This window comes from Solea solea, chromosome 19 (assembly GCF_958295425.1).
Source record: "Solea solea chromosome 19, fSolSol10.1, whole genome shotgun sequence".
Taxonomy (NCBI): Eukaryota; Metazoa; Chordata; class Actinopteri; order Pleuronectiformes; family Soleidae; genus Solea; species Solea solea.
Window position 1 is genome coordinate 1,144,736 of NC_081152.1, and position 13,056 is coordinate 1,157,791.

The following is a 13,056-nucleotide window of genomic DNA, read 5'->3' on the forward strand; positions in this document are numbered from 1 at the left end:
GACAAATGAGAAATGGACGTATATTGATGTGCAGCGTGTTTTGTTTTGCAGCAGCTGTGAGACGACTGAGGACAGAAGAGTGTCACATGTATAATTTAGTGTACATGAGAAACACATCAGAGGAGCAATGGTCCTCAGTGAGACAAAGCATGACCTCAGACGTCAGACACACGTGTTCATGTCACAGTAGAGGACGCTGAAGATGGACATGGAGAGAGGAACAAAGATGTGGTGACTCAGTTTGATCGTAAGTAAAACCTCACGTACGTTTGTTAAAGTTGAACCTTTGTTTAAAAAAATCGTTTAAAGCACTTGTGTTCAGGTGTAAACCAGTGTAAATGTCATTGACTGCACTGAGTCATCACTGTGTGTTTGCCTGTGATTGAGGACGTCAAACAGCAGAGGGCAGCGTTACACCTCTCACTGTGAAGCCTGCTGCAAAATGATCATGAGAAGAAGAAGAAGACGCGAACAGATATGTACAACATACATATATGTATGTATATACATATATATATACATATATTCAAGATTCTTTATTGTTATAATGCAAGCATAACAAAATTTCCTCCCGAGACTCTCAGCAACATTGAAATAGAAATGAACAAAACAGAAAACAAGAAAGGTTATTGCAGGTGAAGTGTGCAAATTGCAAGTGAACAGTGCAGGGAAATGTATGTACAGGGGGAAAAAGGGGCAGTCGTATGATAAATATAAAAATAACTAGTACCGCGCGCGGTTCTGAACGGGTTCGAGCCGACCCACGCGGGTCGCCGTGTGCCACGGCTCCCCGCGTGCCTCGCGCTCTCACCCGTTCATTCACCGCGCGCGGTACTAGTTATTTTCAGTACTAGTTATTTTCAGCGGCGTCCCCGCACATGTCGATCCAAATTTCGGGGGGGATCGGCAACGTATGGCAAAGTTATAGGGCACTTCCTGTTTAAAATGGCCAACTTCCTGTTCGTCTCTGGAAACATGTTCAGGGAAGGTCCCGTAACTCACATATCTAGTTTTGTGTCAATCGGACAATGTAAGACTTTACTTCCTGTTTCGGGTGTTACACTTCCTGTAGGGAGGTGACCTTTTACGGACATGCTCAGGACAGGTCCCTGGTGTCACATATAAGGTTTTGTGCAAATCGGACAACGTACGGCAAAGTTAGAGGGCACTTCCTGTTTAAAATGGCCGACTTCCTGTTCGTCTCCGTAAACATGTTCAGGGAAGGTCCCGTAGCTCACATATCTAGTTTTGTGTCAATCGGACAATGTAAGACTTTACTTCCTGTTTCGGGCGTTCCACTTCCTGTAGGGAGGTGACCTTTTACGGACATGCTCAGGACAGGTCCCTGGTGTCACATATAAGGTTTTGTGCAGATCGGACAACGTACAGCAAAGTTAGAGGGCACTTCCTGTTTAAAATGGCCGACTTCCTGTTCAGTCAACGGCGTCTCCGGAAACATGTTCAGGGAAGGTCCCGTAACTCACATATCCAGTTTCGTGTCAATCGGACAATGTAAGACTTTACTTCCTGTTTTGGGCGTTCCACTTCCTGTAGGGAGGTGACCTTTTACGGACATGTTGAGGAAGGGTCTGGGGTCCCACATACTAAGTTTCAAGTGGATACAACAATCCCTGTTGGAGCAGCATCAAAAACTATAAATGTAATTCTGTCTGCTGTCACCAGGGGGCGCTGTATTTGAAAATGAATATTTTCATATAGACGTGTTCAGGGCCGGACTGTCATCAATCCTTGCAAGTTTGGTTCAGATCGGACCAGGATTGGCAAAGTTGTAACAGTTTGTTTTTTTAGAATTTTCTACCACCACCAGGAGGTGCTATTTTCAAAATGTACCGTTTCAGCAACATAGTCGTCTTCAGCAACTAACCATCATCAACTATAGCAAGTTTGGTTGGGATCAGATCTTCCATCGCGAAGTTATAAGAGTTTCATTGTCTGTTGCGAAAAATTATTATTATCTCCAATTTTGGCGCCCCCTATCTCCTACGCCATACAATATTTTAAAAAGCTTTTGATAACTTTTGATGCTCAACTCGTCCACATTGATCTCACCAAGTTTGAAGGTGATCGCACAAAAGCTCTCGGAGGAGATAATTGAAATACCAGCTGTCATATTGTCTACTGTCACTAGGGGGCGCTGTTTTCGAAATTGAATATTTTCATATGAACGTCTTTAGGGCCGAACTATCATCAATCCTAGCAAGTTTGGTTCAGATCGGACCAGGATTCGCGAAGTTGTAGCAGTTTGATTTTTTGTCCCAAAAATCCGACTTTGCGTCATTGCCATGGCAACACCGTTAAACGATTTGTCGTCATATTGATCACGCATCATCTACCATGTGTTTTGACTGTTGTCACCAATTTTGAGTGCGGTACGATTATCTGTGTAAAAGTTATTCCCGAAATCATAAAAAAACTTTTTTTGTGTGTATTTTCTTTCACCACAAGGAGGCGCTGTTTTCAAACTTCACCGTTTTTTCATAGACGTCTTCAGCCATGGCCCATCATCAATCACAGCAAGTTTGGTTCGGATCGGACCTTCCATCGCAAAGTTATAAGAGTTTTTTTTTTCTGATGCGAAACATCAGAATCATCACGAACTTTGCCGCCCCCTATCTCGTGCGCCGTGCGACATTTGAAAAAACTTTTGATACCGTGAGCTCCTCAACTGGTCCACAGGGACCTCACCAAGTTTGAAGGTGATCGCACGAAAACTCTAGGAGGAGTTAGTTCAAATACCATTGCTGCGAATTCGCCAAAATCGCCAAAAAATGGCCAATCAACCCAAGATGGCGGATTTCCTGTTGGGTTTGGATCATGGTCATAATGTAATTTTTTCTTCATCCTGACCCACTACACATGTGTACCGAATTTCGTGCATGTGCGATAATTGTGTTGGTCATGGTGAATTTGGACAGGTGGCGCCGCACTTATTGGCCCCTCCCACATTCAATTTTCGACGCACATTCCCCGAACCTTTTTCAGACGTAAATTTACACCAGGATTGATGCGGTCACAAAAATCTGTGAGTTTTGGGGTATGGGAAAGGCCTCAAAAAGGCGATTTACTTTAAGGAATAATAAGAATAATAATAATAATAATAATAATAATCCTTCCAGTTTCAATAGGGTTCTTGCAACCTTGTTGCTCGAACCCTAAATATAAATATAAAGTGCAGCTTAGTGCAAGACCTGTGTCGTCCACTACGGGGAGGGGGTTATTGATTTCACAGCTCTGGGGAAGAAGCTGTCCCTGAGTCTTTTGGTGGAGGATCTGATGATCCTGTACCGTTTTCCTGATGGAAGTGGTGCAAAAAGAGCGTTGCCCGGATGGGTGGGGTCTGTTGCTATCCGTCTGGCCCTCCTCTGGAGTCGTGCGGTGTAAACAGAATCCAGATCAGGTAGACGGCGGCCCACAATCCCCTGTGCAGTTCTCACCACCCGGGCTAAGTCCTTCCTGTTTTGTGACGTGCAGCTGCCGTACCACACCGTCACACTGAGACACAGGATGCTCTCTATCGTGGCTCTGTAAAGGTTTGTGAGCAGCTGAGGAGAGATATTCACACACACACACACACATACATATATATAAACTGTATGAGCAGCATGATTGTGTAATGAGAGATTGGTTCCTCCCTCTTAGCTCTGCAGAGAACTGTGTAGGTGGTGTGTGTGTGTGTGTGTGTGTGTTTGTTTGTTTGTGTGTGTGTGTGCGTGCGCGTCTTCATTAGGGCCTAAAAAAACCCTCAGTGAGGACATTTAGTCTGTTTACACCTTAAAATGAGTTCTGACCTGGTTTTAACAGTTAGAACTGAGACTCACCCATGAGTGATGAATGTCCTCACTACTGTTGTAGTGTGTGTGTGTATTTTGTCTGTGTGGGCAGGAGTGAACTTGACTGTGTGTGTCATGTATGAATATATTACAGTTTAAAAATCTACAATAATGTGTTTGTGTGTGTGTTTATGTTTAAAAACAGTTCATGAAGAGTCTTTTTTCCTCTCTGCTGTTGTTGTTGGACGTCTCCTCTTCCTCCTCCTCCTCCTCCTGACGTCATGATGTCATGATGTGGACCAAAACAACCCTGACTCTGAAAGAGAACATCAAGCACCAATAACTGATCAGTATTTGTGATCACATGACTTTTGTTTACAATTTAAAGTTTGATTTTGGGAACATGAACCAAACAGAAAAATGAAAGATGTGTGAATGCTCCTTTAATCTGTCCTTTCCTCCTTGAGGCCCCGCCCCCCCAGCCCCAGCCTGTGGCCCTGCAAATCATTGGAACGCCCCTGCAACAAGATCCCAAGTGTGTGTGTGTGATGGGGGAGAAAAAAAAATCTTGTTTCCTTGGCAACCATCAAGGGTTGATTCAGCTCCTGTGTGTGTGTGTGTGTGTGTGTGTGTGTGTGTACGTACGTGAACAGTCACTTCAACACAACAAAGAGTTACAGCTTAACAACAACAACAACATTAACATTCACAGTCCACACACATGCGTGATTTAAGACACTTGACTGAGCCGTTGCTGCATGTGATTAATCAGTGTCCACGAGTTCCGCCCACTGTGGGAGGAGCAGATCTGCCTCCACTATGGAGTGACAGCACTGACCTCTGACCTGCTCCTTCATCATCCTCATCATCTTCACTCTCCTCCTCTTCTGCAGCGCTAATCAAAGCTGTGCAGGTAAATAAAGAAGAGAAAAAAAACAATTTTTCTCAATCAAATTTAAACTTTTAGGACAATTAACATAAACAAGTATAATAATGATTTTGCTCCTGTGACTTATTTGTTCACCAAATGCTATGATGTATATTTTACCATAGTGGACACTTCTTTACTTTTATTTCCTTAGAAATGTGTTTATGTTTTACACGATACAATAATAATACAATAAATAAATCAAACTCCAGTGGACTCATGTGAAGCTTAAATAAGTCTTATTATTATTTTTATTCTAAAAAAAAAAAGCTTTTCTTCCTGCATCACCTTCATCATCTTCTTCATCATCCTCAGTATAGTCAGCATCAGCAGCGCCAACGCAAAGCCCAGAGTCTATACGGCGGGAGCGCGCACAGGAACCGCGGCGCGCATGCACAGCTGTCAGCACCAAGGACAGCAGCCGCTCCTCACAGACCCGAGCCCGAGGAGAGACCGCAGAGGAGCGGCGGAGAACCGGGAACCGGGGACAGAACCGGAGAAAGAACCGGAGACAGAACCGGGGACAGAACCGGAGACAGAAGCAGCACCTCCTGAGTCCTCGCTGCTGTGAGCTCTGAACACAGCGCTGATCTCAGTCTCCGCACATTCCTCCGCACTTACACATTTTTCTTCTCCTTCCATCTTTTTTTTTTTTTTTTTTTGCCTTCCTCCCTCGCGCTCACCGCCCACCTGCTCCTGCAGACGCGCAAAGATCCTGGTCCTGGTTCTGGTCCTGATCCACCAGCTGCTCGAGCCGCCGCCGCGCTGCCGCTACTGCTACCGCTGCCTCTGCCGCACTGTGCCGCTCGGCGCTCCTCGCCGCGATGCGTCTATACCTGCTGGTGGCGCTCTTCTCGTGCTCGTGCGCGCGGGCCGGCTGCGAGCCGAAAATTGTGAACATCGGCGCCGTCCTGAGCCAGAAGAGGTACGAGCAGGTCTTCAAAGACGCCGTGACCCAGGCCAACCAGGTCTACGGCCGGGACAAGTTCAAGCTGACCGCCATCTCTGTCACGCACAAACTCAACGCGATCCAGATGGCGCTGTCCGTCTGCGAGGACCTCATCTCCAGTCAGGTACACCTCACCACAAACACAGCCCTCCATTCATCTCATGTCATCATCTTCATCATCTTCATCTGTCAGTGTGGATCAGTGTTGGAGGCAGAGGCTTTCAGGAGACCCCGGGGCCCCTGATCGAACCAGACTACAGTAAACCACTGCTTTTGGCCTCATGTGAAAACATGGCTGCTGGCCGGCGACGCCAGTGAAACACGATGTAAACAAAAGACTTACTCAATAAAATCTACGTCAGTTTAAGTCTATGATCTCTAAGTCACACGTTCACGTCTTTATCTCACTGTGACACAGACTGTTTGTAAACCACTCAATCTCCCACACCAAAGTCCACAGAGAAAATCAGTGATTTTAACATCACACACATAGAAGCTGCTGGTCCTCTGCTGCCTCGTGTGGTCACTTTGTGTCACTGAGGTCAATCGGAATGTGGATTTTTTTAATGCCGAATTTGACTAAATACAACATTTGAAGGTGTGTGTGTGTGTGTGTGTGTGTGTGATGTTAAAATCACTGATTTTCTCTCTGGACTTTGGTGTGGGAGAGTGAGTGGTTTACAGACTTCAGTTTCCTGTTGGAAAAGTCTGTCTCACAGTGAGATAAAGACGTGAACATCGTAGACTTAAACTGACATAGTGAGTCTTTTGTTCAGTGGCTAAAAATGACTTTTTCCTTGTGAGAGGGAATTATTGATCCATCAGTCCAAAAGTCTGCTACTGTACCTTTAACACATGCAGCAGCTGAGCAAAGCTCATACTTTGCTATAGAAAGTTCATTCATGTGTCATAATCAGATGTGCTTTCTCACTCAAGGATCCGCTGAAGTGGGTCCTCAACTACACTGGTTGCTATGGCAACAGCATCATCACCAGTCTTAACAAAACATTTGTTTGCTCCCCTGGAGTTTCACAGATCAAACGTCCACTCGGTGTCAACACAGGGGGCGCCACAGAGCTGGCCTTGACCTTAAAGTGCCTCCAGATGTGTGTGTGTGTGAGAGAGCAAATGTATGGAAACCAACAGAAACAGATGTGACATCTGTCTGTTTGGACTCACACACTCACACACACACACACACACTCACACACAGCTGCAGAGACGTCATTCACATGAATCCACTCGACATTAAAGCTGTGAGTGTGATGCTTGACGAGGTTTTTGGCAGCAGAGGGCGACGTGTCAGGACACAGTGAGCCGACACATTATGGTCTGTATCCCTGTGATGTGATGCAGAGGGAACATGAACCCTTCCGCTGCTTAAAGCACTTAAAGGGAGAGTTTAGGTTTTATGAGGTCCTGAGACACATTCAGTGATTGTTAGACACTTAACCAAACACTCACTTCATAAAATCTACAGTACGTCAGTTTAAGTCTGCGTTATCTACGTCACATGTTCACGTCTTTATGTCACTGCTCTCCCACACACACGCACACGCACACACACACACACTCACTCTCCCACACCAAACCCCATAGAGAAAATCAGTGATTTTAACATCACACACACAGTAGTTGTGGATACACTGCTGCCTCCATCACTAAGTTCAAATGTCTTATTTTGTCATTTCGGCATTTAAAATCCTTCGTTTTGGTTTATCTCAGTGACACAAAGTGACCACACGAGGCAGCAGAGGACCTGCATCTCCTGTGAGGTTTGGTGTGGGAGAGTGAGTGGTTTACAGACTTCACCAGTTTCCTGTGAACATGTTCTTTAGACATCGTAGACTTAAACTGACGTAGAAGTCTTTTGTTCAGTGGTTAACGTCTGTGTCTCAGGTTGCTTCGTGGTCTTTCCACTAACTTCATATAACAACCACTCAAAACGAAAAAAATATGAACTGTGCCTTTAAATGCAGAGTTTTCTCGCTGTTGTGTGAGCTTAAAAAATTCATGTTGCAGATCTGGCGAACAAAACATATGTCATAAGTAATGCATGGTGCCTGGTGTGTGTGTGTGTGTGTGTGTGTGTGTGTGTGTGTGTGTGTGTGTGTGTGTGTCAGAGAGCTGCTCACACACACACACACACACACACAGTGAAATGTTGTCGTGTGTTTGTGATTCTCTTCACATGAGCTTTTAGAAAGTGTTATAATGTGACGGCATGTTGAGGCGTGAAGTCCCTCTCGCTCCTGTTTCTCCCACACACACATACATGATCAGGCTCTCATGTCCTCCGTCCTCATGTAATGGCTCTAATTGAGACAAGCTTGTAGAAAAATACTGTCACGTTCAGTTCTCCTTCACATTTCTGTAAATGGGGGGGTGCGGGTGGTTGTGGGGGGGGGGGCGGGGCTGTGGGGGCTGTAGGCCACAGTGACGAGCAGTGAGGAGGAAAAGTCGGTGGCAGATGGAGGAGGAGTAGATGCCTGCGAGCAGTCCTTGGAACACAGACCTCATTTTTGACCCAGCCATACGGATCGCTCATGTCCTCTAATCCGTGCGTCCATGTGATCCGTCTTACTCCACTGTGTCTGTGAAGCAGTTTGTCCTCCAGGCTTTACGTCCAACACAGTGTTCTCAGGAAGACACTGTTAGGAACAGGCTAAAATGGCATCATTGCTATGCTGCATTTATATGGTAACTGTAGTTAAAGGTGAAGTAGATCATCTGGAAGTTCTTCTGTCGACAGTTTTCCACTATGATCCATGTGAATTTTCTCTTATAATGAAGGGAACGGACCAGAGACGACAGATTTGTGTGTCTTTGATGAAGAGGAGCGAATCATCTGCATAGAAACAAACAATCATGAAGAAAAATGCTGAAAATCCTCCTTAAATAGTCGTATATTAAATCATTTTCATGTGATATAGCAACAGCAATACATCTGTTCTATTTCTACTCATATTTCCAGGATTTCTCATCCAAATGTCGCTAAAGTCAGCGTTGGACACGTTTACGTTCATGTAAAAGTAGTCAGATTAAGACATTAATTCACTTTTCTTCATGTCATGTAAACACGTTAGTCAGACTAACAAACCTGGATCATGTAGTTCATAGTCGGATTACTTTTATATGTATAGATATGTATATATACTGTATATATATATAAATAAGATAAAACTCCATAAAAATATTGAAAACAAACAAAATAAATAAAAATGTCCATGAAAAAGATGAATGAACATAAATGAAGCCTGTGGTGCATTTTAAAATGGACGCCCGTCGTCTCAGTGCAACTGCCGCCTGAAGACACTCTGTCTTCTCTGAATTCTTCTCCTTCATCATCATCGTCTTCTTCTTCTCTCTGCAGGTTTATGCCATCCTGGTGAGTCACCCTCCACAGTCCAACGACCACCTCACGCCTACGCCCGTCTCCTACACCGCAGGCTTCTACCGCATCCCAGTGGTGGGACTCACCACCCGCATGTCCATCTACTCAGACAAGGTGAGTGGTGGACGGCAGAGAGAGAGAGAGAGTGTGTGTGTGTGTGTGTGTGAGAGGGGGAGAGGGAGGGAGGGAGGCGTTCCCCTGGCGCTGAGATCAAACGTCCCATCAGTCTCCATTAGCTGCGCTGTGATTAAATGTGTTTCCTGCTGAATATTGAAAGACGGTCATTAATTATTCGTGCGACCTCAGCGATGTTTATATGAAGCACAAACTGCATCAATAAAAAACAGCTGGACTCCATCACACCTGAAGATGAGGGTTTAAGGTTTTTTCTCTAAGGGGAAGATAGGTTTTATTTTATATTTGTTTGTTTTTTTAAATCATTTTTACTATGCTACGCTACATTTATGTGACAAATACTGGGATAAAAGTCATGATAGGACCCTCACGTCCCCATGCAAGCCACAAGTGGCTGACTTCCTGTTGAGTTTAGGCCATAGTCGACTCTTTCGTTCGTCTTGGTCGATAACATCTTAATAATAATAATAATAATAATAATGATAATGATAATGATGATGATAATGATAATGATGATAATAATAATAATGATAATAATGATTATGATAATAATAATGATTATGATAATGATGATAATAATAATAATAATAATGATTATGATACTAATAATGATGATAATAATGATAATGATAATAATAATGATAATAATGATGATAATAATAATAAGGATAATGATAATGATAATAATGATAATAATAATAATGTTAATAATGATGATAATTATAATAACAATACTGATAATAATAATGATAATAATAATAATAATGATAATAATAATAATGATGATAATAATGATAATAATAATAATAATAATAATAATAATAATAATAATAATAATATTGATAATAATTATAATAATAATAAAAAACAATAATGATAATAATAATAATAATAATAATAATAATAATAATGATAACTTAGTTTTATAAAGCGCCTTTCATGAAACCCAAGGTCGCTGTACAATTGAGAACAAAGTAGAAAACAAACAGTCAGGTGGCATAAGCTTGCTGGAACAAGTGTCTTCTCACCAAATTTCAGGAAATTCTGTGGAACTCAATTTTGCCTCTGTTTTCACCTTAGGAGGGCGCTATAGAGCCCTTGAGCAACGCACGGGTCCAGGAGCTATGCCAATATGCCTTTTTTGCCACACCAGACCTCCATGCACGTTAACCTCCTCAAAAATGACCACAAAGACACGGATATAAAAATAATCTGAAGGATTACAATAGGCTCCTGGAGTTCTTGCGGGCCCTGGTGTTCGTGGCTCGGGCCCTAAATAATGAAATAATGAAATAAGATGTATGTAAAATCAATTTAATCAGTTAATCACAGAAAAGTCTCATTACAAAAGTTTTCCATTTTGATAGACGAGCAAAAGTTGAGATAAATGTGACTCATGTCAGTAGGGGGCGATAAAGTGAAAAAAAAACTTCATATGAGGCGGAAATTCAAATATGAAAACAAATAGCGGTGAAGTGGAGTTCTGTCTCCAGTGATTGTCCCCAAATATTATGTCCAAAAGAGGACAAAGAAAAATAAAAGTCAATAAATTCACCTGTGATTTATCCATGATTTTTGTTGTCCTCAGAGCATCCACCTGTCCTTCCTGAGGACGGTCCCGCCTTACTCCCACCAGGCCCACGTGTGGTTCGACCTGATGCGCGAGTTCAACTGGAACCACATCATCCTGATCGTGAGCGACGACCACGAGGGCCGCGCCGCTCAGAAACGCCTCGAGACCTTACTGGAGGAGAGGGAGACAAAGGTGAGACGCTCCGGCTCTCAGACTCCGCCCCCTCAAACCCCACCTCCACCTCCACTCCTGAGTGTTTGTGTGTGTGTGTGTGTGTGTGTGTGTGTGTGTCTCTGTGTGTGGTCACATGTTCTCTCTCATCTTTGCTAACAAACACAGATCCATCCACAGCGTCTGATGTGTTTTATAATCTGAAGAGTTTGTATGTTTATTTGCTCATTGTCGCGTTGCTTTTCTTCATGGTCCAGATGATCGTGTGTCTGTCCACAGCAGTGGGAGCCAAATACAGGACTTTAACGCGGGGCTTTGCAAACCATCACTGACCAAACGCTCACGTACAGCAACCAGATAGTGTCTTAAAGACGTCAGATGTCATCGTTTCTGCTTTCAAATATGAACCAAAACACTTCCGTTACTCTTTAAATATTCAGTATTATCAGTTCACCTTTTGTTTTTGTCGTTTTATTGCGCCCCCTGCTGCTGAGAATCCTAAGTTTGTAAACCACCCACTCTCCCACACCACAGAGAAAATCAGTGATTTTAACATCACACACACAGGAGCTGATTTGTTAATGTTAAAATCACTGATTTTCTCTCTGGGCTTTGGTGTGGGAGAGTGAGTGTTTTACAAACATCAGTTTCCTGTTGGAACGTCTCACAGTGAGATAAAGATGTGATCATGTGACTTATGCCGGATAACATGTGAGTGTTTTAATCCATGAAATGATCATTTTTGTGGATTAAAACACATTTTTTGCAGCTTGTTTTTTCCAGGAGAAAGTTTCTTCTTTAGGAAATGTCATTTGAGAATTCTGTGTGTGTGTGTGTGTGTGTGTGTGTGACCACAGTCGGCTTGTATTTACTTTGACTCTGAGTCGTCATGGTGACGACGTTCACTCTGGTCGAGTTATTTCTGCCCTTTATTATGTGGAGAGAAAGTGCTGATGCAGCCATACTGAGTGTAGCTCTGAGCTGTGTGTGTGTGTGTGTGTGTGTGTGTGTGTGTGTGTGTGTGTGGGTCAGTGAAGAAATTATTTTCTCTGAGCCAAAACAGACGAGACTGCAATGATGCGTCGCGCCCTTTAGGAAGAGAGAGAAGAAGGAAGGAAGGAAGGAAGGAAGGATGGATGGAAGGAAGGAAGGAAGGAAGCAAAGATGGCTTCTCTCTCTGGGCCTCTTTGCTGTAATTGTGCGACTGAACTAAATGAGCTCCAGTTGAGAGATTTAATTAAAGGATTTGAAGTCGTCACAGTTTGTGACACTCGCTGCAGCTCACGCTCACGCTGCTCCACTTCTCTGTGAAACAACTCAAAACTAACGTCAGAGACAAAGACAACATCTGCTTCTCTGAGCTTCTTTAAAGATTCATAACATTTCACTTTTGTTTTCAGCAGGAAATCGTCAAGATTTTCTTTCTTCAAACACGTCAGAGAGTGAGTGAGTGAGTGAGTGAGTGGTGTCATTCCCTGGTTTATTAGTGGTAAATAAATGTCACATTTTTAACAAAGCAATAATCCCCCGAAACCCTAAAACATGAAGGACAAGGAGCAGAAACAAGAATTATCTCTAATATTATCGACCGCAGGCCACACGGTGATGCAGTGGTTAGCACTCTCGCCTTGCAGCGAGAAGACCCGGGTTCGAGCCCCGGTTGGAACAAGGGCCTTTCTGCATGGAGTTTGCATGTTCTCCCCGTGTGTGCGTGGGTTCTCTCCGGGTTCTCCGGCTTCCTCCCACAGTCCAAAAACATGCAATGTGGGGATTAGGTAAATTGACCATAGGAGTGAGTGTGAGAGTGAATGGTTGTTTGTCTCTATCTGTGTGTGGCCCTGCGATGGACTGGCCAACTGTCCAGGGTGTACCCCGCCTATCGCCTGATGTAGCTGAGATTGGCACAGCACCCCCCGCGACCCTCTGGTGGAGGATAAAGCGGTAGATGATAGACAGAATCACAGACAGAGGCACAGACAGAGACACAGACAGAATCACAGACAGAGACACAGACAGAGACAAAGACAGAATCACAGACAGAATCTCAGACAGAGACACAGACAGAGACAGACAGAGACAGAGACAGAATCACAGACAGAATCACAGACAGAGACA

The 13,056-nt window shown here is 43.6% G+C and overlaps 1 protein-coding gene and 1 long non-coding RNA gene across 6 annotated transcripts in view; one reads left to right on the forward strand and one right to left on the reverse strand.

Moving 5' to 3' along the window:
• Nucleotides 1-3,744: 3,744 nt before the first annotated feature.
• On the reverse strand, nt 3,745-5,095 carry LOC131446023 (uncharacterized). The gene is made up of 3 exons (XR_009233874.1): nt 5,008-5,095; nt 4,630-4,696; nt 3,745-4,107 (listed from the first exon to the last, which is right to left on the reverse strand). It is a non-coding gene; the product is annotated as an uncharacterized LOC131446023 (long non-coding RNA).
• A 25-nt stretch (nt 5,096-5,120) lies between these two features.
• grin1a (glutamate receptor, ionotropic, N-methyl D-aspartate 1a) overlaps nt 5,121-13,056 on the forward strand; it is a 37,772-nt gene continuing 29,836 nt past the window's right edge. For 2 of the 5 annotated variants that reach the window (XM_058616910.1, XM_058616911.1), the window contains exons 1-3: nt 5,122-5,792; nt 9,042-9,176; nt 10,786-10,962. In XM_058616910.1, coding sequence (XP_058472893.1) covers nt 5,544-5,792; nt 9,042-9,176; nt 10,786-10,962 — 561 coding nt within the window. In that variant the 5' untranslated portion in view covers nt 5,122-5,543. Of the gene's footprint in view, nt 5,793-9,041; nt 9,177-10,785; nt 10,963-13,056 lie in introns of all 5 variants that reach the window. The other 3 variants (XM_058616909.1, XM_058616912.1, XM_058616913.1) reach the window with 3 other exon arrangements.